This window comes from Rhamphochromis longiceps, linkage group LG4, assembly GCF_057381845.1.
Source record: "Rhamphochromis longiceps isolate RC_006_pf linkage group LG4, R_longiceps_female_GT1.1, whole genome shotgun sequence".
Classification (NCBI taxonomy): Eukaryota; Metazoa; Chordata; class Actinopteri; order Cichliformes; family Cichlidae; genus Rhamphochromis; species Rhamphochromis longiceps.
Window position 1 is genome coordinate 36053964 of NC_140560.1, and position 22892 is coordinate 36076855.

General features: G+C 41.5%; 1 protein-coding gene across 2 annotated transcripts in view; it reads right to left on the bottom strand.

Moving 5' to 3' along the window:
• Positions 1 to 22892, bottom strand: part of slc38a12 (solute carrier family 38 member 12) — an 81145-nt gene that overhangs the window by 44869 nt on the left and 13384 nt on the right. For both annotated transcript variants that reach the window (XM_085404744.1, XM_085404743.1), the window contains exons 7-8: positions 14318 to 14417; positions 12007 to 12103 (exon numbers count right to left, since the gene is read on the bottom strand). In XM_085404744.1, coding sequence (XP_085260870.1) covers positions 12007 to 12103; positions 14318 to 14417 — 197 coding nt within the window. The remainder of the gene's footprint in view (positions 1 to 12006; positions 12104 to 14317; positions 14418 to 22892) is intronic.

A 22892-nucleotide genomic window follows, 5' to 3' on the forward strand; every position in this document is an offset into this window, starting at 1 on the left:
AGGATGTCCCCGCAGAGATGCCTTCAGCCACAGGGCGCCCACTGTTTTGGCTGAGGGCCAACTGCTCAGCCTCTGTGAGTGGTGGTGGTGGAGGACCCCCACCTGTTTTTCGGGCCTCCGCTTTTTTTCTGTTGGCTATAACGGGCCACATTTGAGCATACAGAGTAAGCAAATATGTACTTGTAATGTGCTCAGATAATTTCAATAAGTGCTTACAGAAAGAAAATTAATGTAGCCTCTAACTGCAATTGATTTACATGGGACAAACAGACCAAGCACTATGGCTCATAATACAATTACACCTTACCTGTTTGGACTATATTTTTATATTTCATTTTTACTTGCTGCCAGGAACGTTTGGGGCCTGTTGGGTTGCACCTGCGCTCACATCACATCACAAAATAAAATGTATAAAATAACAAATAAAATAACATATGATAAAATAACGTGTTAAATGGGTGGAAATCCCTCGATCAATGTTTAAATTAACACTCACGCATTGACTCTGTCGGCTATGTTTTGCCATGCATGCTTTTGCAGCTGTGGCTGTGTTACTTTTTTCCGCGGAATTTGCATGTTATCGGCATATGCTGCCATCAGAATTTCGGCCTCAAGCGCTGTGAAATACATTGACCGCGCCTTCTTTCCCTCCGTCTCCATGGTGACTCGCTTAATCTGTGCTCCGCTTATCAGGGCTTTATGTATCCTCGTCCGCGCGCTTCACTTAGGGTTAAAGCAACTCCGCGTTGACTGAACTACTTGTTATCAGCCTTTCTGAAACGGAATATTCCGAGTTGGACAGTTCGGGGTTACTCAACCGTGAGTGTCGTTTTTCACTCTGAGTTTTCCAAACCGGCTTCCTGAAACAGGGCCCTGCTGTTTTGCCAGACGTACCGAATAAACGTATAAAAAGTACACAGGTCCAAATTTCGTTTTAATTAAAGTCAAACCTTTGCTCACCACTTTGCAGACCTGAGGTTTTTCTACACAGTTCTGTATACCATTCTTTGTGGTTGTCCTTCAGAGACTCCAGGCTGCTCTAATGGTTTTCTGCATGACTTTATCAGGATCTCACATTATCACAGATCTGGACTTTGGATCATTGCAGAACCTTCATTCTTTTCTTTTTCAATAATTCAGTGCGAGGTTTGCTGCTGTGCTTGGGATCATTGTCCTATTGATGACCCAGGTTGGGCCGAGATTTAACGTTAACATTTCACTGTAGAATACTTTGGAGTTCATCAATGGGCACAAGGTGCCCAAACCACCATCCCTCCACAATCATGTTGACAGTCGGTTTGAGATGTTTGCGCTGATATGGTGTATTTGGTTTTCTCCAAACACAGTGCTGTGCACAATGGACAAACATCTCCTCTTTTGTCTAATGTTCAAAAGACATCGTTTCAGACGTTTTTTGGTTAGCTGCAAACATTAGGTGTGCTGCTATATTCTTTGTAGAGAGCCACTCAAGCCATCTTTGGTATTCATTTCATCTGAACAAGCCCTAAAAAGAACAGTCAGTGATGACTGTCAGCCTCCCTCTGTTTTTATTACCACTGTTTAGGGCTGTTCGATATAACGATATATATCGGATGACGATATAAAAACCTCTGTCGTTTCATTTTACGCTATCGTTTGTTTCGTGGTGTCGCAAAATAAACTGTTTACGGCAATATTTGTTCATGGTTTTGATGTCACTGTAGTGGCTGTATTAATTTCTTAAAGTTCTCTCTTTCTCTTATATGTAATATAACCACACTATGGATGGACAACCACCTGTTTTTATGCGTTGTCGTTAGCAACAACGACGGTAACACCATCGCGTGTCCGCTTGTTTATGTTCCACATAAACCTTTCACAATAAAGCTCAAGATCCTGTTGAGGCTTTTCAAAATAAACTGCATACTCTTTTGCGTGATTCAGAGTATTTACGGATGAGAATTAAAAAAAAGAGCCTCCGGGTGCTAAAAAATAAACCTTAGACTCAAACGTTAGAACAGGCTTTTCCCCGCAGCACGCCGTGTAATAAATACAAAGAAAACGGCGCCGTTACAACTTATGTCTACAGATGTATCGTTTCATGCATCGGTTAAAACACTCGACTCAGGTACATGACGCGCAGCTGGAAACACTTCCTGCAAGTTGAGCTGCACGAGATTCACAGAATTTACAGAAAATGTTACATTTTTGTGATTTATATCGTTATCGGGACGATAGATGTCTTATATCGGGATATGAGATTTTGGTCATATCGCACAGCCCTACTTGGATGTTAAACTTCACTGTTACACCTGGTAGAGCAGAATGCTGATCATTTTATTACAGATGAAAGAATTTAGACAGTTTGTAACTCTCAGTGATGGCGCAGTGTTCGTTTGACCCGGAAGCAGCTAATGACGTCATACTTCCAGACCGGATAGTCAGGTGTCCCCCACTGCATAGAGTCCTTTAGTGCATCAGAGAGCAACAGGGAAAAGAATGAAACTTTTTTTGGGTTTTTTTTTAATGACGTTATTCCAAGTTATTCCCACACATAAGATACTGTTGTTGGTTATATTTGTTTCCAGTAGTTTGTTGGCATTGTCACCATTTTCTGTAGTTTGTACTACCAAAACCAACCAGTTTTTCCTTTGATTAACAGCATTATTATTTAATTTCAGATTTGTGCTTTGAACAATTATGAAAACAAGATCACTGGAATAAAACCAATTTAGCTTTTTTCACTACACTTCTTGCTACAGTGCATTTCCACCTCTCCGTGAAAGCTCACACTCATTCACAGTTCAGTGCAGCTCGATTAGATTGAGATTACTAATAGAGAGCCTGTCATTAACTGTATCTATGCAGACAAAGTAAAACTCACCAAGTTTGAATATGAAGAATATAATTTCTCTAAAAGCAATAATTAAGAGTCATATGATAAACCAGTGCTGTCCTTTATTTCACTTGAAGTGGATTCACAATTAATTCTAAATAAAATAGAGACGGGTGTGGGGCAGCTGACTTTATTTTTTTGTGAATAATTGCGTGATAGAAAAAGCAGCCACGGCTTCAAGGCAGGATGAAGGAAACATCTTGTTTCAGAGAGAAGATGAACTGAGGGGCTAGACCAAGGCCATGTATAAGAGAGGGATTATTTTGAAGTGTGAATCATGCAAAGCTCTCTAGTAAAAGTTACACATAAATGGCTTGTTTCAGGCCGTAACAGGCTAAAGTACTGCAGTAACAACAAGGTGCGCGGCCTTCAAGGGGAACAGCACTCAAGGTCACTGAAACTCCTCTTAGAATAAATCTTTATTAGTCAGTTAATTAATCAATCAGGTCTGTATTGAGGAAAGTGGCAGGTTGGGTCATTTCTGAAGCTGTGGGGGACAGGCGAGTTAAAATTAACTTTATTTCAACACATGAAACTGTGCGTGGCTTAATAGTCACGCAGTGTAATTGAAATATCTGCATGACGATAAGCCGTGAACAATGCAGCGCAAGCATAAACTGCCTCTGAGCTCATATACGGCATCGATTTTCCATCACTTCCCACATACTGGGAGAACAATAAATCAGCCATTTAAAATGTACTGGCCGTCCAGCAGGGTGGGGTGTACCAACCACTGCTTGGCTAGTCAGTGTGACACAGACCCTGTGGTGAAATTCAAAAAGAAAACTTATCTGGGGACAATCAAGGACAGAGAAGTTTAATCGAGGTCTCGGGAATCTCTGCTGGAGCTCAAGCAAAAAGCCAGAAACACCCGGCTCTTTCACGGCCGCTTAATCTTTTCAATCAAAGCTGTGTAAAGGGCCAGGATCAACACTGTGATCAACTCTGTTATGCAATGGCCTCTATCGTCTCCCCTTCACACCCTGGAGCCAACAAATACTGCCAGGAAGGGGGAAAAGAAAATAACGCATTCAGCCATCCATTTATCCATTTGGGTGGTGAACATGAGAATCAATCAGCAGGAGAGCAGATCTCAGTCAACAGATCTTTGTAAGAGCTTTCAGAAGTTGAAGATCACGTCACACCCACAGCTGACAGTGCTGATGCACGAAGCCGATGCTGATTAAAGATGTGACCTGATGAATTATCAACCCGGCTGCTTTTAGGCCTTATTATTGTGAAGTAATTATTCTGTCTCTTTGTGAATTCTTCATTAAAATGAGAGGTTAATGCACAATAAAATATTCACATCACACTTAAGTGGCTTGTGGCTGAGTGAAACTAAATATGACAATGCAAGATCACAGGCAGCGTGCGGCTAATTTAACTCGGTGCACTCGACAAACATCACCCATCATCTCCCTGTGGGGAGAAGAGGCGTCGTGTCAAGCCTGTCACTCTGTTTGGGTGACTGACAGATGGTTGGAGAGCAGGCCTAAGGTGAGGCGCTAAAAACAAACCATAGGGCCTGAAACTCCAGGGGGGAAGAAAGAAAGGAACTCTGAATCAAACAGGTTAAATTCTGACCCGTTTGATCACAAATGCTGCCAAAGCTCAAAAACCCGGATCAAAACAGGTGTCATCCTTAATGTTTTTCTCATCCCTGCTCATCTCTACAGCGCTGCTGCTAAAGGTCTAATCATCTGCACGGGGACAGCTGCTGTCAAACCTAAAAATAACCCACAATCTGTTGTCCGCTGCGAACAAAGCACCCCGAGTGCTGCAGACTGTCCGTCTGGGGGAAAAAATCTGCCAAAACTGCTCAACAGATTCACACATAAAAATCTAACAATGCAGCGCCGGGCAGACGAGACGCGGCCAAACAAACCGAACAAAGTGAAGTGACGTTAGAAGCCCAGCTGCTAAACTGGTCTCAAAGATAAGATGGAGTAAAGTCTATTAATCAAACGGTAAAATTACACATCCAATATTCAGATTCCTGTTTAAGGTAATCTGAATATTACTTAATGTAACTCCCTTTTAAATAATTCAAATGTCTTTATTCTCCTGACATGGCATTATAATAACCTTCGACTTTGTGTTCATCGACAACGAGCGTCCCACTGCTGATGTGCTAACAATGGAAGCCTTAAAACGTGGACACGGTTTAGTAGTCTAGAAGGGTGTTAACAAACACACATGTCAGAAAGCATTGTCCTTTTAGCAGAAAATGTTTGTCAAATTTCCAGGATGGACATGATTAGAAATGCGTATATCAGAGGGACAGCTCAGGCAGGGATGGACAGTGCAGAGGGAGAGCTGATATATTGGGCAAAGGATGGTGAAGCTGGAGCTGCCAGGCATGGATGTGGTGGAGGAAGAAAAGCAGGTGGTTGGTGTGACAGAAGATGACAGAGATAGGGTGAGATGGAGGCCGATGATAGGCTGTGGCAAGCAGCCAAAAAAAGAAAAAAATGAAGATTTGTTAAACTTGAGTTTAAATCCAAAATCAAAACGAGCACACTTATAACTGTGCAAAGCACTCATTACATTCATGAAAGGAGAATAAACACATTATAAATGTTATTTAACAGAAAGTACCTTGGAGTTAGTTGGTTTTGTTTTCATGCATTACCTGCAAAGAGCAAAATAATACGAATCTCGTAAATGCAGCTCCTGAAGCACTCTTTATCCTCAAAGCTGTTTATGCTGCTTTAAGTACATGATGACCATTTTATCCTGTTTCTGTCTAATCCTGTATATATCGTGCAGTGGAATAAAAGATCAGAACTGTTGTTTTTTCCCCAATATTTCTTTGTTACAGTTATTTTAAGTAATTTCAAATAATGTGTAACGCTTCAGACAGAAACACGTAATGGTACCTTACAACAAAGAAATAATTATACTGTAATTATATTATAAGTAACTTTAAGTAATACATAATTTTTTATGTATTGCAAAACTTAAGGTATTATACAGGAAAGAAGAAATAATTAATTTTTAAGTAAATGTGAAAACAAAAGTAAACTATGAAAATTATATAAGTAATTTAAGTAGTGCTTAAACTCCTGGTAACTTTGCAGAAAAACAAACAATGTTTCTCCATCTTACACTGTACGTAGATATAATACTGGAAAATATTGTTGAATTATGATTGAAATTCCATTTATTTACGAGGCAGTTACGCTCTTAGTCAGAGGTTGTATAATAAAGTCCTACCAGCTTTTCTATCATCCGTTTTCTAAGATGTCAGTGGGACCAGTATCAATATCACTTCAGCCAATCAGGAGACGGTTAGTTTCGCGGTAGAGTAACGGGACCTAAAACGGCTCGTTTCACTCAGCGGATCAGCTGCAGGGCCTGTGGTATTAAGAATTTTTTAAAAAGAAATGCTTTGAGCGGTGAATCGTACAAAGCCACTCAAGCTCCAAAGGTACAAATGTGGCAGTGGAAATGAGCAGAACAGGGCTCCTTTAAGAGTGTGAGACGAGAACGTCCTTGAAGCTGGTCTGGCTTTAGTTAAGTATTATCTTTAAAACATCAAGGTTACAGAAAGATTCATTTAAATGCACAACTTTGGTATTTTAAGGTGTGTCGTTTGATGCCAGTTTCAATTTAAGAGAATATCTGTCCTCTAAAAAAGTAGATTAAAAAAAAGTGTGACCCATTAGGGTGGATGTGTGCAGGCGGATTGGAAATGCTTTTTAAAAAACATACAGCTGGAAGAGGATATTTCTACCGATGAATAAAGGTGAGACATGTATATTTATCATAAAGCTCGGCCTTTCAGATAGCAATTTTGAGCATGGCTTCCTGGGCGACCTGTCCTAAACTTTGCAACTGAGTGAAAGTGGTGGGTCCCAGAAATAAACTCCCAGTTCAACACAATGGAAGAAGAAGGGCAACTGAGCTCCCAATGCAACACTGAAAAAGACTTCTGGTTCTGTGTGGGGCTGGCTTTGATGGTCCCCTGCAGGCAAAAGAAGAGCTGATAAGAAAGAGTCAATTATTTAGAGTCATCAGTCTGGGTAGTAACTTTAGGCTAGAGCCTCTGACCCCACACAGACCCCAGTGAAGACGCAGGCCAGCCACTGTGAGCCGACCACAGGAGTGTTTTATCCCCCCTAACAGAATTATGACTTATTGAAGATATGAAAGAAAGATCTGATGGACAAAAATACTGTTAAAATTATATTCCTAATAAAAAACAAATAAAAATGTAACAAATTATTACTTGTCAGCTGTAAGCTGATTATGATAAAGATCATATTATTTCTAGTTATTAACACAGTGAAAAATCGAACGCGAGGGGTGTAAGTTTGACTCATTTAGATCGGTGTAATGAACAATAATTACATTTGTGTCATTACATAGATTTATATACAGTTCTCTGTTCCTCTTCATTTCTTCAAAGTGCAACTTTTTGCTATATAAGACTTATTCACATAATCCCATGCATGCCTGCACGCACACACGCACGCGGCATTGGCAGATATAATTATGTGAAACTTTATTGCCACTTCAAATTAAATTTTGATAGAAATAAACGTTAAAAGTTAAATCTACTCTTTCGCTGTAAGAACCCTGATGTCAGTTCAAAGCGCTGTAACCGATTTTGTCTTCATCGGGCGGTGACCTCGAGCTCGCACTGAGATGGTTTGCAGCCAGGTGTGAAGTGGCTTGGATTGTGAATTAGCACCTCTGAGTTTGAAGCTACGGGTCTGGAAAAGAGCGGAGGGCCCGCTCAGGGTTGGGTATGAAGTGCTGCCCCAGGTGGAAGAGTCCTTGTCACAGGTGAGGTGAGAGCAGAGCGGGAGACTGACAGATGCAGCATCTGCAGTCATTGTCTACAGTGGTGTGGACGCTGTAACGTCCTACTTCGGTAAAGAGACACCTGAGCATGAAAGTGAATGTGTTAAGTATTAATTAATCTATGTCTCTACCCTCAACAACGGCCACAAGCTGTGTGCAGTGACCAAATTATAGGTTGGCGGATAAAATGTGGCAGAAACGGGCTCCCTCTGAAGGTTGGCTGGGCTCAGTCTTAGAGATAAGAGGAGCTCAGGATAAAGCTGCCACTCCTACAAAAGAGCCAAGTGGACGGCTTTTGGTATCTGAGGATGAAACCTCCTGAACACCACCTAGCTGAGCACTTTCCAACTGCGGCGGGACCTCGACGTACACAGCACTGCTGGAGAGATTGTATCTCTCAGCTGGCTTGGAAACAACTGCTTGCACGGTTAGTTTGGTTTAGTTTGGTTTGGTGGTTGGACAGCATGTTTCACGCCTTTCCTAAACAATACTCCATTGTTGCAAGTTTGAAATACGTCCACAGACAGCACGGTTTTCTTTTCAAGCATTTCAAAGGAACGGACAAAACCGCAGAGTAGCTGTTATTAATTAATGAGAGTCTCATATATTTATATACATATTTCTGTTATTACTTAGCCATAAAAATCTTTTTTTCTTGTCTCACATAATCATGATTGATTCTAACGAAACTGTTAAATTAGTCTGCAAAACTGCAACTGTAAACGAAAAGTCCGGAGATCACAAGTCAGCATTATTTAAATTAGTTTTATATAACAAGAAGCTTCACCCCAAAGGAGACAAAGGAGAGAAAAGTTCATTTATTAGGAAATTATTTTGTCTGCTCATTCTGTTAAATATAAGCAAGGACTGGACGAAGAGCGAGAGAGAGAGGAGAGAGGCGAGGCTCCAAAATTATTCAGGAGAAGATCAGCACATCGATCACTGTCTCAGTGCAAAGTTAAAGCTCGAGTGGAAATCACAGTTAAGACTTCAAGGACACAAAACACTTCCTGTGGGCAGCCGAGGTGGGGGTGTGCAGGGTGTCGGGGGAAGTTTGAGTGAAGAAGAGAACAGAAAATGTTGTTAAGATCAGAGTCTGACAGAAATGGAGGCTGGGCACATTACGCCTTGTTCTTATGGGAGATAAAAATATCCATGCAGGGTGTACGAACATGGGCTGCTTGGGCCAAAAGAATATTTTTATCTGGTGCCCAGTGAAGTCATCACTGTGGAATACTGTTCCCTGGAAAACATGCTGTACTTGCACTGCTGAACAAACCGTTTCTATTCAAACCTCTTGTACTGTCTTTGCTTTTTATGCTGGAAACAACAAAGTCCACAAACTCTCACTGACACCTGTTTTTCCTCGCATGTGGTTCCCACATTTAACTACTGTCATGCTGTTTGTAAATGCGACTTGACTGAGACACATCGAGCTGAACAGAACCTGAGGGGACCATGAACTAAGGGGTTAGCAGGAAATTTGGGGCTTGTTAGTATCTCAAATGTCCAGAGCTGCAGTTTTAACTCCACAGGAAATACAAAATTGTCACATATTATTGTAATAAAGAGTTAATGAATAAACAAAGTTGGGTAGGAAATGCAAACTATATGCAACACATTGCATGTGATGCAGAAAATCCATAAATATATTTTTATGTTTACTGATAAAAAGCTGCAGCAATTAGAAAATGGATCAGTTAATCTTTAGACTATTTTCCAAGAATATTCAATCCATAAAATTAATTTCGCTTTGATCTGGCCACAAATTGATTTCCACATCTCCTTCATTAGGGTATGAAACAGACCTGAACGCACTCACTAGCCTGTCCTGTGTAAATAAATGAGACACAAACCAGCCCTGAGAAAGTCCTGAGTGGTAAAATAATACATATTAATCCATGAATTCAGAAGAGTGCTGGTTTTCTGCAAACGTTGTTCTCTTGATTTGCTCTGGGTCTCTTTTTTTTATGACTGAAACAAGCGGCATGCATTTTGTGCAAAGGAAGAGTCAAGTATCTGCTTTTTATGTTACAGCCTGAAGCAGAAAGCCTGACCACAGGACAGCTGCCTCCTTCATCAAAGACCCACCTCCAACATGGACTGTTCACACTTCTACCCTCGTGTGGAGGTATGAAAGTGTGAAATCTAAGATCTGCAGACTAAAGAACTCTTTCTTCCTGCTGCCATTAAACAGAAGTTAATCTTGGCCTACTTTCATCTGCTACTGTCTGCATTTCTCACTTTGCACACTCACAGCTGTCTACTGCACATACAGCTGATCAAGTACTCCAAACTGCATAAATATCCACAATATGCACATAACTCACGGGAGGTCAGATTCTTTCATTTTATTTCTATAGTTCTATTTTTTGCACATATGTGATTTTATAACCGTTTTTAATTATAATTTATTCTATTTATCTGTTTTATATGTGGATTTTGCTGTTTGCCATCTGTTGTGGACATCAGTGGAAGAATTGCACAATTGTACAGGGACTGGTAAATGGTAAATGGACTGGTTCTTATATAGCGCTTTTCTACTCTTCTGAGCACTCAAAGCGCTTTACACAACTTGTGCATTCACCCATTCACACCAGCACATTTTTCCTAGGTGCTTTCTAACTGACATTCACACACATTCATACTCCGATGGACGCATCGGAGAGCAATTTGAGCTACAGCCACCCAGGGAAATGACAATAACACTTTGAAACCAAATTGAAAAGCCTGGTTAGGTTGAACCAACACAGCAAGATGTATTCTGTTGTTGCCAACTTTCTCAATTAGATTTTTAAAAACATGTTTAATATTTGCAAAAACCGCACAGGAGACACACAGAGAAATGTGAAAGCTGTCCACTTCTGTGCACATTTCAGCCAGAAGACAAACCAAAAGAACAAAGTACTGCATGTCCACTGATCCAGAGGATACTTTCAGCTGCTATGAATACAGGCGTGGCTTTAAACTGTCACACCTTTTTGGTGTGTCCCGAACAAAAAACCCTATAAATGAATCTTTAGTTGGTAGTAGGGCTGCCACGATTTGTCGACTAGTCACGATTACGTCGACTATCAAAATCGTCGACGACTGATTTAATAGTCGACGTGTCGTTTGAAGCTTTGTAAGATCGCAAAAGACGCAGGAATAAGTAGCAGGATTTAAGAGTGTAATAACGGACTGAAACAGAAGATGGCAGCACTGCATGTACAAGGATACCAGCTGCCGTTAAACCCCGAAGAAGAAGAAGCAGCTGTGTCCCAGAATTCATAGCGCGGCCCAGCTTAGTTTCCAACAATGGCGGTAGCTAGTTAGTTTTAATATTACTCTTATTATTCTTTCTGGGTCACAAAATAAACGTTTAACATATTTTCAGGCGAGAATGTAGCTGTGTAAACCTCAAATATCGGCTCAGTTTATCAGGACACCACATATTTTCAAAAGCGCTCCGACGTTTTCGGAGACGTCTGTTACCCACTAGCTCGATAGCGAGCCGGGGGCTAGGTCACTAGCGCCGTGAGAACACCGGACTCCCGCAAATTGTTTTCAAACCCACCGCCGTCTTTCGCGACTCAGGTTAAATATATATGAGTCACTTAGATAAATTAAAAATGTTGTTGTTTGGCTTTTTTTTTTTTTAGTATTTTATTTGTTCCTGAGTAAATCTGTTTGTCTGAGATTAAAGTTATAGTTTTTACACAGCTGAATAAACGTCAAGCAGACAGCTGATTATCAGAAGTGTGAGATGCTGGAGAATATACTCCGGTGTCCTGTTATATTTTAGATAGCAAGGAGTTTATTAAACTTCACCGAAACAATCTGCAAATTTCATTAAAATTGAATAAACTATCATCTTGTCTTTATTTTTAGTTAGCACAGACCTTAAACACTTAAAGCTGTAAGCTAATGATAGTTATATAAGAGCAGATGCTGCTGGTGCAATAAGCTGTAGTTTTACGTCCAGTGATGGTTGCTGCATTTTATTTTTGAAGGACTTTTTGTTTATTTTGGATGATGATGATGATCTGATTAGTCGACTAATCGCATAAATAATCGGTGACTAGTCGACTATCAAAATAATCGTTTGTGGCAGCCCTAGTTGGTAGCTTGCACTGGTTAGTTGGATGTTGGAGGGATTTGTCAGAGCAGCTACAGTCTGCCAGCTCTCCACAGTTTGGCCTTGGTCCTAACATTTTGAGGTCAACTGACTGTGGCTGCAGAACTGGGCTAAGTTCCACTTCCTGAGGCTTGAAAAGTGACCGTTAGCTGGAAACTGATAAAAGTACCGTAGGTTAAAAAATGAATAAATAAACACTTACCAGAAACACCCGGTACGCATCTTTCCTCGTGACAGAGCCCCAGCACGGATCTGTGTCGTTGTACTTGACACTTCCAGCGCTGCAGGAGTGGTTTCCACTGCAGGCAATCACAAAAAAAGAGCTTCATGTTAAACCCCGTCACCTGTCGGCTGTGTGAAACAAACAAACTGTCACCGCAGCTCTAACTCTGACGCACAAACTTTTATCAAAGGTTTAATTTAAAATGTCTGTGTTTACACAGACGAAGATTTCCACTGAAGGAAAAGCTTTAGAGCGTATCGCTTAAGAGCGATCACTAAGCCTGTCATTGTTGCGTAACATAGCAAGCGTTAGGAAAATCATCTAGTTCTGTCAGTGTTACTCGGAGGTCTCCAGTTTGTGCCTTCAGGCGAGGCAAACTGCCTCTGAAGTCTCAGTTACAGCTCACATTTGTTCTAGCTGGAAGGTTAGCAAGGTTGGCACCAGAGTGAGGAGAATTTAATACAATGAGACAGCATCAGCATGCCAAACCCCTGGACAGGATGGAGAGGTCAGTTTTGTCATAACACCAATTAGAAGAGGGAAGGACACGTTAAATACGAGGGGGGGCATCCCTTATATGGTCACGAGGAGAAGCCATGAACTTAAAGCGAGAAAGATGGGAGAAAGAACGACTTTTTCAGACAGATGAACGGAGGCGCTGCAACAAGGCCCAGTTTAAGAGAAACAAGGAACATTTTGAACAGGAAATCATGCAAAGCTACCCTAGCAGAGTCAAAGAACAAAGACATGGAGCTGAAAATGAGAACCACAGGTCCCCTTTAAGCACATGTAGCATGTTTTTCCTTCTGCTTCTATTTTGGCTTGTGTTTTAAAGCCACCACACCTGTTTCCTCTACAGTGGCCCTTTTTTGCCCCTCTCCAAAAGCCTGAATGTTTACCAAGGGTTGGATTGTTCCCCCATTAATAGCTGAGAATAGACTGCTCTCAGACAGCTCGGTTTTACACTGCTGCTGCTGCCATGTTGGTTTATTTCACTGAAATAAATCAGTTAATAAAGGACTGTGCATTATAGCTTCCTTAAAACTCCTTTGAAACTGCCTGAAACTATTAAAAACATCACTGTCAGAAACTGTCACAATCCACAAATAATAAAAAAAAAACACTGAAGGCAGAATGACTATTTCTGTGATCTGGGCTCTGAAGGGCTCAGTCCACTATAACTATATATGAAATACCTCATTTTCACCCAGACACTCGCAATAAAAACCTTTCTGGAAGCAAATCAACACGACTCAGTCGCCAGCAGCACCGGTATGAGGTGAGCAGGCCTAAAAGTGAGAGCGAGGCTTTATTGTCTTAATCTCGGGTTCAGCAGGTCACAACAGGACTAAAGAGAAAGGACAGAGGAGCCAATGAGAAGACGGGCGTGCTTCATTGTGCCAAAAGTAAAAGCACAAAGGTTATGAATACTTTTCATGAAGAATATCACAAGTAATCCCCAATTTTCAGATTCGTATTTTTAAGCTTGGACTCTACTTGAGCAGCTTTGCCACTTTAGCCCCACCCCCTTTAAGGCTGCACCTCCTATTAGCCAACTTTGTGATTGGCTGCCCCTCAAAGAAATGTTCTGAGTGCCAGGTGGGCGGGGTTTCTGCACTCAAAGTGGAACAAACGGTTTTTGCAAAATAATGTTTAATGAAGGCATAATTTCAGCAAAATAGCTAAATATTTATTACACTACTACACTACTGTCCAAATTAATTTGAGTAAATAAATGAATACAGTTTCAATAATACAATATTAAACTGAGTATTTATGCCCTTTCATTTTTGTTACAAAGTCAATACCCATAAAAGAACTGAGACTAATACTTATCAATAGTCCCGATAAGATTCTACAGCAGCACCCGTTTCCAAACAATAGGAACAAATTAGAAGTGAAGTTAAACCACAACAGAAATTTCCACGTGTTCACAAAAACAGGAGGCTGCTCCCAGGAAAATGCTTTGGAGCGCCTCACTTCATGTCTCAAAGCAAAATGGGGCTTGCAGCAGAGAGGGGCCTTGTTGCTTAATGTTAATTAATTCTGTACAACTTCACAAGCACCTCCTATGAACTGGCTCTATGAAGTCCAGCGAGTAGAAGCTCCTGAGTATTTATGAGTCTGACCGGAATGAAATCACTAAAGTGAGAAGAGATTACCTGTACATACACTGACCTCTATGGTTGGAAACATTAGTCTCTATATTAATCATGGCTAAGGACAAGCAGAGTAGGTCTACTTCTAATATAATCTCGTTATTTCGAAATAAATCCAAAAATAATCCTACCAGGCAACTTCCATCAGCGATATCGGCACAGCTGCTGCGTAGATGGCCAGGTCTCCATAAAGATAGACTATGATGCAGATGTAGAACATATTGACGCCAACTGAAAGACAAAAACAAAGACATTAATATATTAATGAGTCAGGGATGCATTGTACTCAGTGCTGAGAAAAGCTACGGACGTTAGGCATGACCAAATTCTGACAAATGGTTTGGTCAACCCAATCAAAGGACCTTATCTTGGTCTCGTCTTGTAGTCTCAGACAAATGCTCAGAATGAAATGAGGATTAATTCAAATTTGATCCTTCAATCTGGGTCCAGAGCCTCACTACAAGACATCCGTCCAGGTCCAAGTTTGAGTCAGGGGGCAGTGGTTTAAACAGAGTGTCAAGACCTCCCCCCTACCCAACTTCTCCAGCTCTACCAGGAGACACTAAGGCAAGGGTGGGAAACTCCAGGCCTCAAAGACCGTTGTCCTGCAGGTTTAAGATCTCACCAAGAGTCACACCTGAATCAAATAATTAGTTCATTACCAGGCCTCTGCAGAACTTCAACACATGCTGAGGAGGTCATTTAGCCATTTAAATCAGCTGCATTGGATCAAGGGCATGTCTAAAAAGATCTCATCTCCTGGGTCTGCACCGGGGCCTCCCCCAGCAAGAACACCTCACCTAGGAAGAACCCAGCAGGCATCATGGTCAACTGACTCCTCGAAACTCTGAGCTGCTCCTAAAGGACCGAGCTCCTCACCCTCTCGCTAAGATGAGACATCCTTCAAAGGAAGCTCAGTTCCACCTCTTGTATCAGCATCTCATTCTTCCCCTAACCAAAGTGGATGGAGACTGACCTGTAAATCAACAACTCTGCTTTCATGGTCAGCCCTCCTTTCACAACAACAGACCAGTATGACATCCATGCACTGTGGAAACTACCTACAACTAAGGATACTCAAAACTGCCATAAATATACAGTCTACATGATGGGATATTTATGTTTGAGGACAGGAGTCTTTTTCAGAGTTTCACATAGAAGGTAGTGCGTTGATGGACGGTTGGTTTCCAGGCTCGGTGAGGTGTTTAAGGACAACTTGGATCCAAACTGAGTGCAGATGGCAACTCCACCATCAGGGATTAACAGGCAGGCGGCAGACACGGGGACAGAGCCATCACAGCCTGGTGTGGGTCACTCCTGTGTGTACGTACCACTCCCCATTAAAGCTTATAATTTGGCAATTACGTTTGTGTGACGCAGACAATCTTTACAGATCACCAAAGCACGGCTGGTTTCTCCACGTGAATAAAAACAAAGTAACACGAGATCAATAAGTGACAAGGAGACGCATTTTTCATTTTTAGCGTCCGTCTCAACATTTCATCATGAAATATGAGCGACGGACCACGAGTGTGAAACTTTGCCATCTCTATTAAAATGTACTCTCATCTACACCTCTGCTCATTACATCCCTCCATCCCTTTTCTGGGACAGCGGCCTGCACGGCATAGGCACGTCTTACTGGTTCAATGAAATATATTAATAGCGTTAATTTAAAAAAACTAATCGGGGAATTTTCCTCATCAGCCTTTACTCTTTACAAGTTCTTTAACCATCTGTCCTCCTCTCGCCATGCAGCCAAGATCGAGAGCTTTCACCAGCAGACACATCAACACGGTGCCCCACACATCCATCATCCTCTTGAATTCTTAGAAGGGGTTTCGACCGTCCAACCAGACCCCTCAGCTAATTCATTACTGCCAAGGAAATTAGAGCATACAGTCGATTAAAAAGAAATAAAAGTTGACAGATTTATGGCTTTAAGGGCTACACTGCTTCTTTTATGGCTGAGGGTGCCCATCAAACAGTTAAATTAAGCAGTGACAGAAGTTGAAAACACGAGGAAGTGGCAGCCTAATAAACAACCATTCATCTCGTTGTAATTAAAGCTGTCAGCTGACTCACAACAGTCAGAATGCAACATTAGAGTCTGGAGCCCTAAAAGAGTAATCCGAGTCTAATTTAGCCCAGACTCTATTAGAGTGTGCTGGTTATTATCATTATAAGAAAATGAAACAATTAATCATGTGGTCAATACAGTGTCAAAATGGAACATACCCATTACATTTTAACAGCATATGTACTACATATGTCATGGTGAACGGCTCGTTCTGTTAAGAACAAAGACGCAGACCCATGAAACATAAACAGGACTACAAAGGCCTGCACAAAGAACACCCTTACTGCAATTAAAAGGGGAGCAGCAGCCAGGTGCTGCTATCAAATGCACTTCATTAATTAATCACCAGTAAATGTGAGAACCTCTATAAAAGCTGTAGTTTTGGCAGCCAAAGATCTGACCGTGCAAAAAACCCAAGAACTGCATCTCAGACTTCACAGGCCTCAGTTAGCACGTTAAAGGTCAAAGTTCATGAAAGCACAATTAGAAAAGTCTGCACAAGTACGGCTTGTTTGAAAAAAACATGGCAGTACGGACAAACCGCAAGACCTCTGGAACAATGTCCTTTAAAGAGATGAGACCGAATTGGAGACAACTGACGATAATGCACAGCACCACAATCAGAGGAAACCAAACACAGAACATCAATAACAACACCTCATACAAAGGTGATGGTTAGAGCACCTTGCAGCCACTGAGTCGCCCATAAACTCTTCAAGTGTTAAAGCTTGGTCCAAACTGGATCATAAAACAGGACAATGATCTCAAGCGCAAATCTACAGCAGAAAAGCTGAAAAAGAATAAAAGGTGCAGTCTTCCAAAATCCAGACCTCAACCTGAGCTCCACAAAGCTGCAAACCTCTATGACCTGAAGCAGCGCTGTAAAGAAGAAGGATGTGACAGACTGATGAAGTCATATAGAAAACTGTTACTTCAAATCATTGCTGCTAAATGTGGTTCTGCATGCTGCTGGAATATGGTGTGAGCTTAGACGTTAACCTGCTTGCTTTGTCTGCACTGAGTCTGGCTTTCACACCAAGGTCACTGCGCCTTCATATTCTAATACTACAGAAAGTACAGGTGCAGGAATTAAATGGCAGATATTTCCACACAGTCCCAAGTTCAGAGTCTGCTGCAAACTAACGAAGCACTGTGGTCAGCACCTCGCATTACGATGGCCTAAAAATGTCCGGGTTCAGACTGGACAGCCATTAATAATTTGATCATGGATGAGACTTATCATTGAGAAACAGGTAGCAGGGTATTCTGCTGCTGCAGTCGGTAAATGATAGAAAGGCGAGCGCTCCACATGACCACGGGCGTGCAGGCCTTCGCTGCACCGCAACTAATTTTTCCCAATTACTCCGAGCCGCAGGCACGCGGGCTACAAAATGGGCCTTCGTGTAGGAGCTGAGGACTCCGTGTAGCTGTGAAACACCGCCGCCATCCATCAGCACATTTCCTCTGACTGACAGCAGACATGAAAACCTGCCCGGGAGGAACTGAGAGAACAGCACAAAGACCACATTTAGTTAAGACTACAAGGAGACTTTGGAGGGATTTAATACCATTTAAGTCCTAAAAGGAATGGGATAATATTTTATTCGTACTCTAGTACTAAGCCACCTGTGGCCTGCTCTTTAAGGTGAAGCAGTTTGGTTTTGTGATGCCTGAAAATGAGCTGTCATCTTATGGAAAACCTCTGAAATAAAAGGAAGAAAGAGAATATTAACTTTTATTCGGACCTCAGTAGTCGCCTTCTCCTCAGATTCCAGTTCTATCAAAGGGAAATTCTGATGAACACAAACTACAAACAGTCGCTAATCAAACCGATTGACGGCTTGACATATTTATCATGTAGAAAAACTGAGACGTGCTGCTAAAATTGCATTTTTGTATCTTATATTAGTATACTTCAGGGATGAATGTGTAGTTACCCGTCTTTACACTCACAGAAAGAGGAGTTTCACTCGTCCAGCTGTATGTGGCCATCGATGTGAAATGAGTTTGACATCCCAGCGCTAAACAATCACTAATCTCTCAGATTAACATCTGGAGAATATCTCCCTTCTAAGTCGGAGCAGAAGTTAGTCAGTTGCTGTGTCATTCTCGTGTAACCAGCGACACAATAACAAAAACAGTAACTGCGATAATGAGTCCGTGTACATCAATGGATCCTAAATGCTTAAATGCATTTTAAATGGCACAAAATACAAAAGAAATGCTCTCACTAACAACATGCACATTGATTATTATGTTTTGCAATAAAGTAAAACGTGATGCAAAAAAAGTTTTACTAATAAATTTTTTTGTCCAAACACAAAGAGACAAAATTCCCGAGAAGCTTCATTGTTTGGTCATTTCACCTGCATCAACACAACGCCAGAAACGCTGACTCTCACCTCGAGGTGGTTTTCTAAATGATTGCCTACTAGGATATTCTGCAGTAACAGAAGTCGTAAAGTCCAGGAATTACATTAAACACTTGGCTTTCCATCAATCTGATTCCACGAGTCAGTCTTTCGCTCTTGCACCGATGGACGGTAGTTTGTCCGTTTCACAGATTGCAACAGCAGCGAGAGGGCTGGACAGCATCAGATCACGGGAGGAGACAGCTGAATGACAATGAAGACAACAAGACAGGAAGTGCTGGCACTAGCTAGTTAGCAAAATAAAAGTATTGCCTACTTGTGAATCTGCGTGGAAGGGGACTGCTTTATCACATGGATGAAAGCACTGCAAGTTACAAAGACAAAAGCATTCAGTAGTACAAGGGGGGATACAACAGAAGTAAAGCCTTCAAGGAGGAGACTGAACTTGTGATCACAACAAAACTTTGAAATTAAATTATCCTAAAACTGCTACAGGAAACAGGTGTTTGTGACTTATAGAAAAAGATCAGGAGCCATGCTGGAGCAAACGTGTCCCTTCATCTTCCCAGTGGCTCGGGCCCTGCTGGTTTTCATTTTGCCAGAGCTCTGCATGCACAAGTATGACATTTAAGTAAAAGTCACTCAAGTATTAAAAATGGATGTGCCCATGTTTGGCTCTCATTAAAGACAGAGGTCTGTGTTAAGACAGATATATCAGTATTCATGTCCACGGCCCTCCATATGTCAGGGGAAGGACGGCTTGCGTTGAAGAAACAAGCGTTCTGTTTGCAGAGCCGTGGACAAACGGCAAATCATATCAAAAGTATGAAACGCCGGGACGAGACGCTGATGCGAGGATGGCACTCCCGCTCGCCTCCCTCTCTCTCTGCCTTTGTGACTTTAGCCAAAGTCGTCTCCTAATCAACTTTCAAATCGTCAATGTGAAGGTTATAGTAGCACCTTTCCACAGAGGTGCAGATAAACCTGCCTCCATCAACATTCCTGTCAGTGGCTGCAGGTCAGGCTGATACGATATCCATGGCCTTATTCCAAGCCTGCTTTACCGCTGCTGCCACCGTCACGTCAATTTCAGCCCAGGAGGAAGTCGAATGCCCTCTAAGAGTGCCTATTCAACAGCAGGAGAGATGCTTTTTAATTGCCTGCTACGGCGCGGGACAGGAAGACAGTGTGCAATCACGCCTGCAGGTCTTTGAAGAATTGAGGGCGGTGATAAAACTGTTTTAAAGTCCTGTAACTTTAGCACAGCGTGAAGGCGTTTGTTTGCACCCATTCTTGTTAATAACGCATGAAGAGTGCTGAATGCGCCTGTCAGTAAAGACTGCAGTCTGCCCTCAGCTCATTTTGTTTTACTCGGCTTTCCAAGAAAAGACAACTGCCGGCTGTCACATGTCAACATCTGTCTCCTCACGCCCAATCCACTTATTCATAAACGTGACAATTTGCAGTGTTTTGAAAGGAGCATTGCAAAAAAAAAAATTGGCATTTAAAGGAAGATACAATCCCTCACAACTTAGGGTTGGGGGTTTTTGGACTTGGTTTGGATTAAGTTGTCGCCTCTACAAAGAAACAAAACTGCTCAGCCCACACATTTCCATACAGACTATAAATAGTCCCTGATAGACTGGCTGGGATTATGTTTCATTTACATTTTTAATTTTAGAAAACAACCCTCTAAATTCTGTATAAACACCGACTGACATACAGAACCAAAAAATAAAGACATATCTCAATTTTTCCCTCATTATCAGATTATCTGCTGATTATTTTCATCTATTATGGCCCAAAAAATCAACTCAAATTTAATTTATAATCATATAAAATGACAAGAGACAAACACACTGTTCAGCACACCATGTGTGTACCTCAGTGACGAGTGTTTCCTAACAGTTATATCAGTCCTCAGGTGTTTGCATGAATTAGAATTAGAAAGCCTTGACCTGCAACCAGGGTGTGATCAGTGTGTACGTATGTCTACGATCAAAGTGCTGTATGTGTTTGTTTGAATGAGATTTTGACTTTTAAGCTGGGTTTAGACTCCATTACATTGAGTTCATGTTTCATTTCCCACAACAGTTTTCTCCCTTCTGTTATGCTGACTGGTTAGAGCAAAGAGACGTCTGCTATCGGAGTCAGGGGTTAAGTTTTTGTTTTTTCTACCACTCAGTCCAGCCTGCTGTGTCTAGTTTACTTTTTTCAGGAAACTGGGAACGCGCATTTGTGTCTTCACGTATTGATTATTGTAACTAGGGCTGGGTATCGTCACTGATTTCTAGAATCGATTCGATTCACAAGGTCCCGAATCGATCGGTTTTATTACAGACACAGCGTTTTGAATTTTGCATAATTTTAAAAAATTAGGTTTTCTTTTCGGAAATAAGTAAAAGGAAAAAACAGCGGAGGGAGGGAGGGGGAGAGAGAGAGAGCTGTGCATGAAGTGTGATTTTATCGTGGTGGAAGTTCGGTCAATAATGTTTGGAGAGAGTTAAAACTAACAGCTTTAGAATCGGCGCAAAAAGGGCGTGAACACAAAGCTCGACCCGCCGACGCATCAGAATCAGCGAGCTGTCGGCTTTCAGCCCCGACCGTGTCCGTGCCGTTGGGTGAGAAAGGCGACATCTCACTGATTCTGATGCGTCGGCGGGTCGAGCTTTGTGTTTACGTCTTTGTGAAGAATCTGTGTTCCTGTTTGGTGGTTTTCGAAATTTTGTGAGGTTTAACCTGAGATTCTGGCGTTTCTGGCAAAATAAATTCATATTAAAAAATCGATTCAGGATTTTAATGAATCGATATCACGTTATCCAAGCCAGAATCGATTTTAATCGATAAATCGATTATCAAAACCCACCCCTTGTAACGCTTTAAAATCAGGGGTGGGCAATTCCAGGCCCCGAGGGCCGGTGTCCTGCAGGTTTTAGATCTCACCCTGGGTCAACACACCTGAATCACATGATTAGTTCGTTACCAGGCCTCTGGAGAACTGCAGGAGCTAATTTAGCCATTTAAATCAACTGTGTTGGTTCAAGGACACATCTAAAACCTGCAGGGACACCGGCCCTCAAGGCCTGGAGTTGCCCACCCCTGCTTTAAATGGACTGGCACCTTCATACCTCTCCAACCTCTTACACCTTTATGTTCCATGCCGTGCTCTACGATCTCAGGACTCTGGCCAGAGCCAGAAAAAAGACAGCTGGAGAGCTTTTTCTTTTCGTGTCCCGTTCTTGTGGAACAACCTCCCTCAAGATATTAGGCAGGCATGCTCTGTGGAGGTTTTTAAAACTAAGGTGAAGACACATTTCGTAATTCTTTGCCTTTTAGTTTTTAAATTCTTACCGTTTTTGACTTGTATTGTGTTTTACTTGTACTGCTATTTATCCCTTTTATTTATTCATCTTTTTAGTTTCAGATAGCTGTATAGCACTTTGTTTGAAAGTGCTTTATAAATAGTTATTACTACAACTCGACGCAGCAGCGCAGTGTCCCTGCAGCTGCAAAGAGCCAAACATTCAGAAGGTTTTATATTTATGATACCGATTTGGTGATTTAAGAATACGATATTATTATAGAATGTAATATTTCAGACACATTAAAGTTAAAGACATTTCTCCAACTTTTGTTGTGTGCAGATTTTTATTTGGTTTTTGTCCGTGGGGAAGTTACAGGTTGCCTTTTGGTGGCCTAACGATGCAACACTCACAGCTCAGTTTAGTTTAAACTTTCATCTATCAGCTGTTATAAATGCAGACATCAACAGATTAGCAAACAGGGAATATTGGCTGATAAATAAAGCCTGCGCTGCACTTTTTCAGTGAACCCCACCTGACTCCATTAGCATCAGTTTTTCAGTGTGTTAAATGTAAAGTTTTACCTTCATTCTGAAAAATTATCTGAACCACACGCTGGGTTGGAGTTTGGATTTTTTATATTTGTATATTTTTCCAACACCTTTGAGTGACTTCATGAGTGAACATGAGATTCTAATGAAAAACATATTTCTATATGCACACTGTTAAAAACAAAGTGCAACCAAATTAACGTTTAAACATCGAGGCCCACTCCACAAATGCCACAATCCAACTATATTTTTCTATAAGCAAATTTGAGCATGAGTATAACAGGACATATCATCCGTTCAATAAAACGCACCAATTTAATGTCTTTGATGTGGAGGAACAGAAGCAAGCGTCAGTACTCTGGATGTTTAAAGCTGATAATTCATTGGAGAAACTGGAGGAG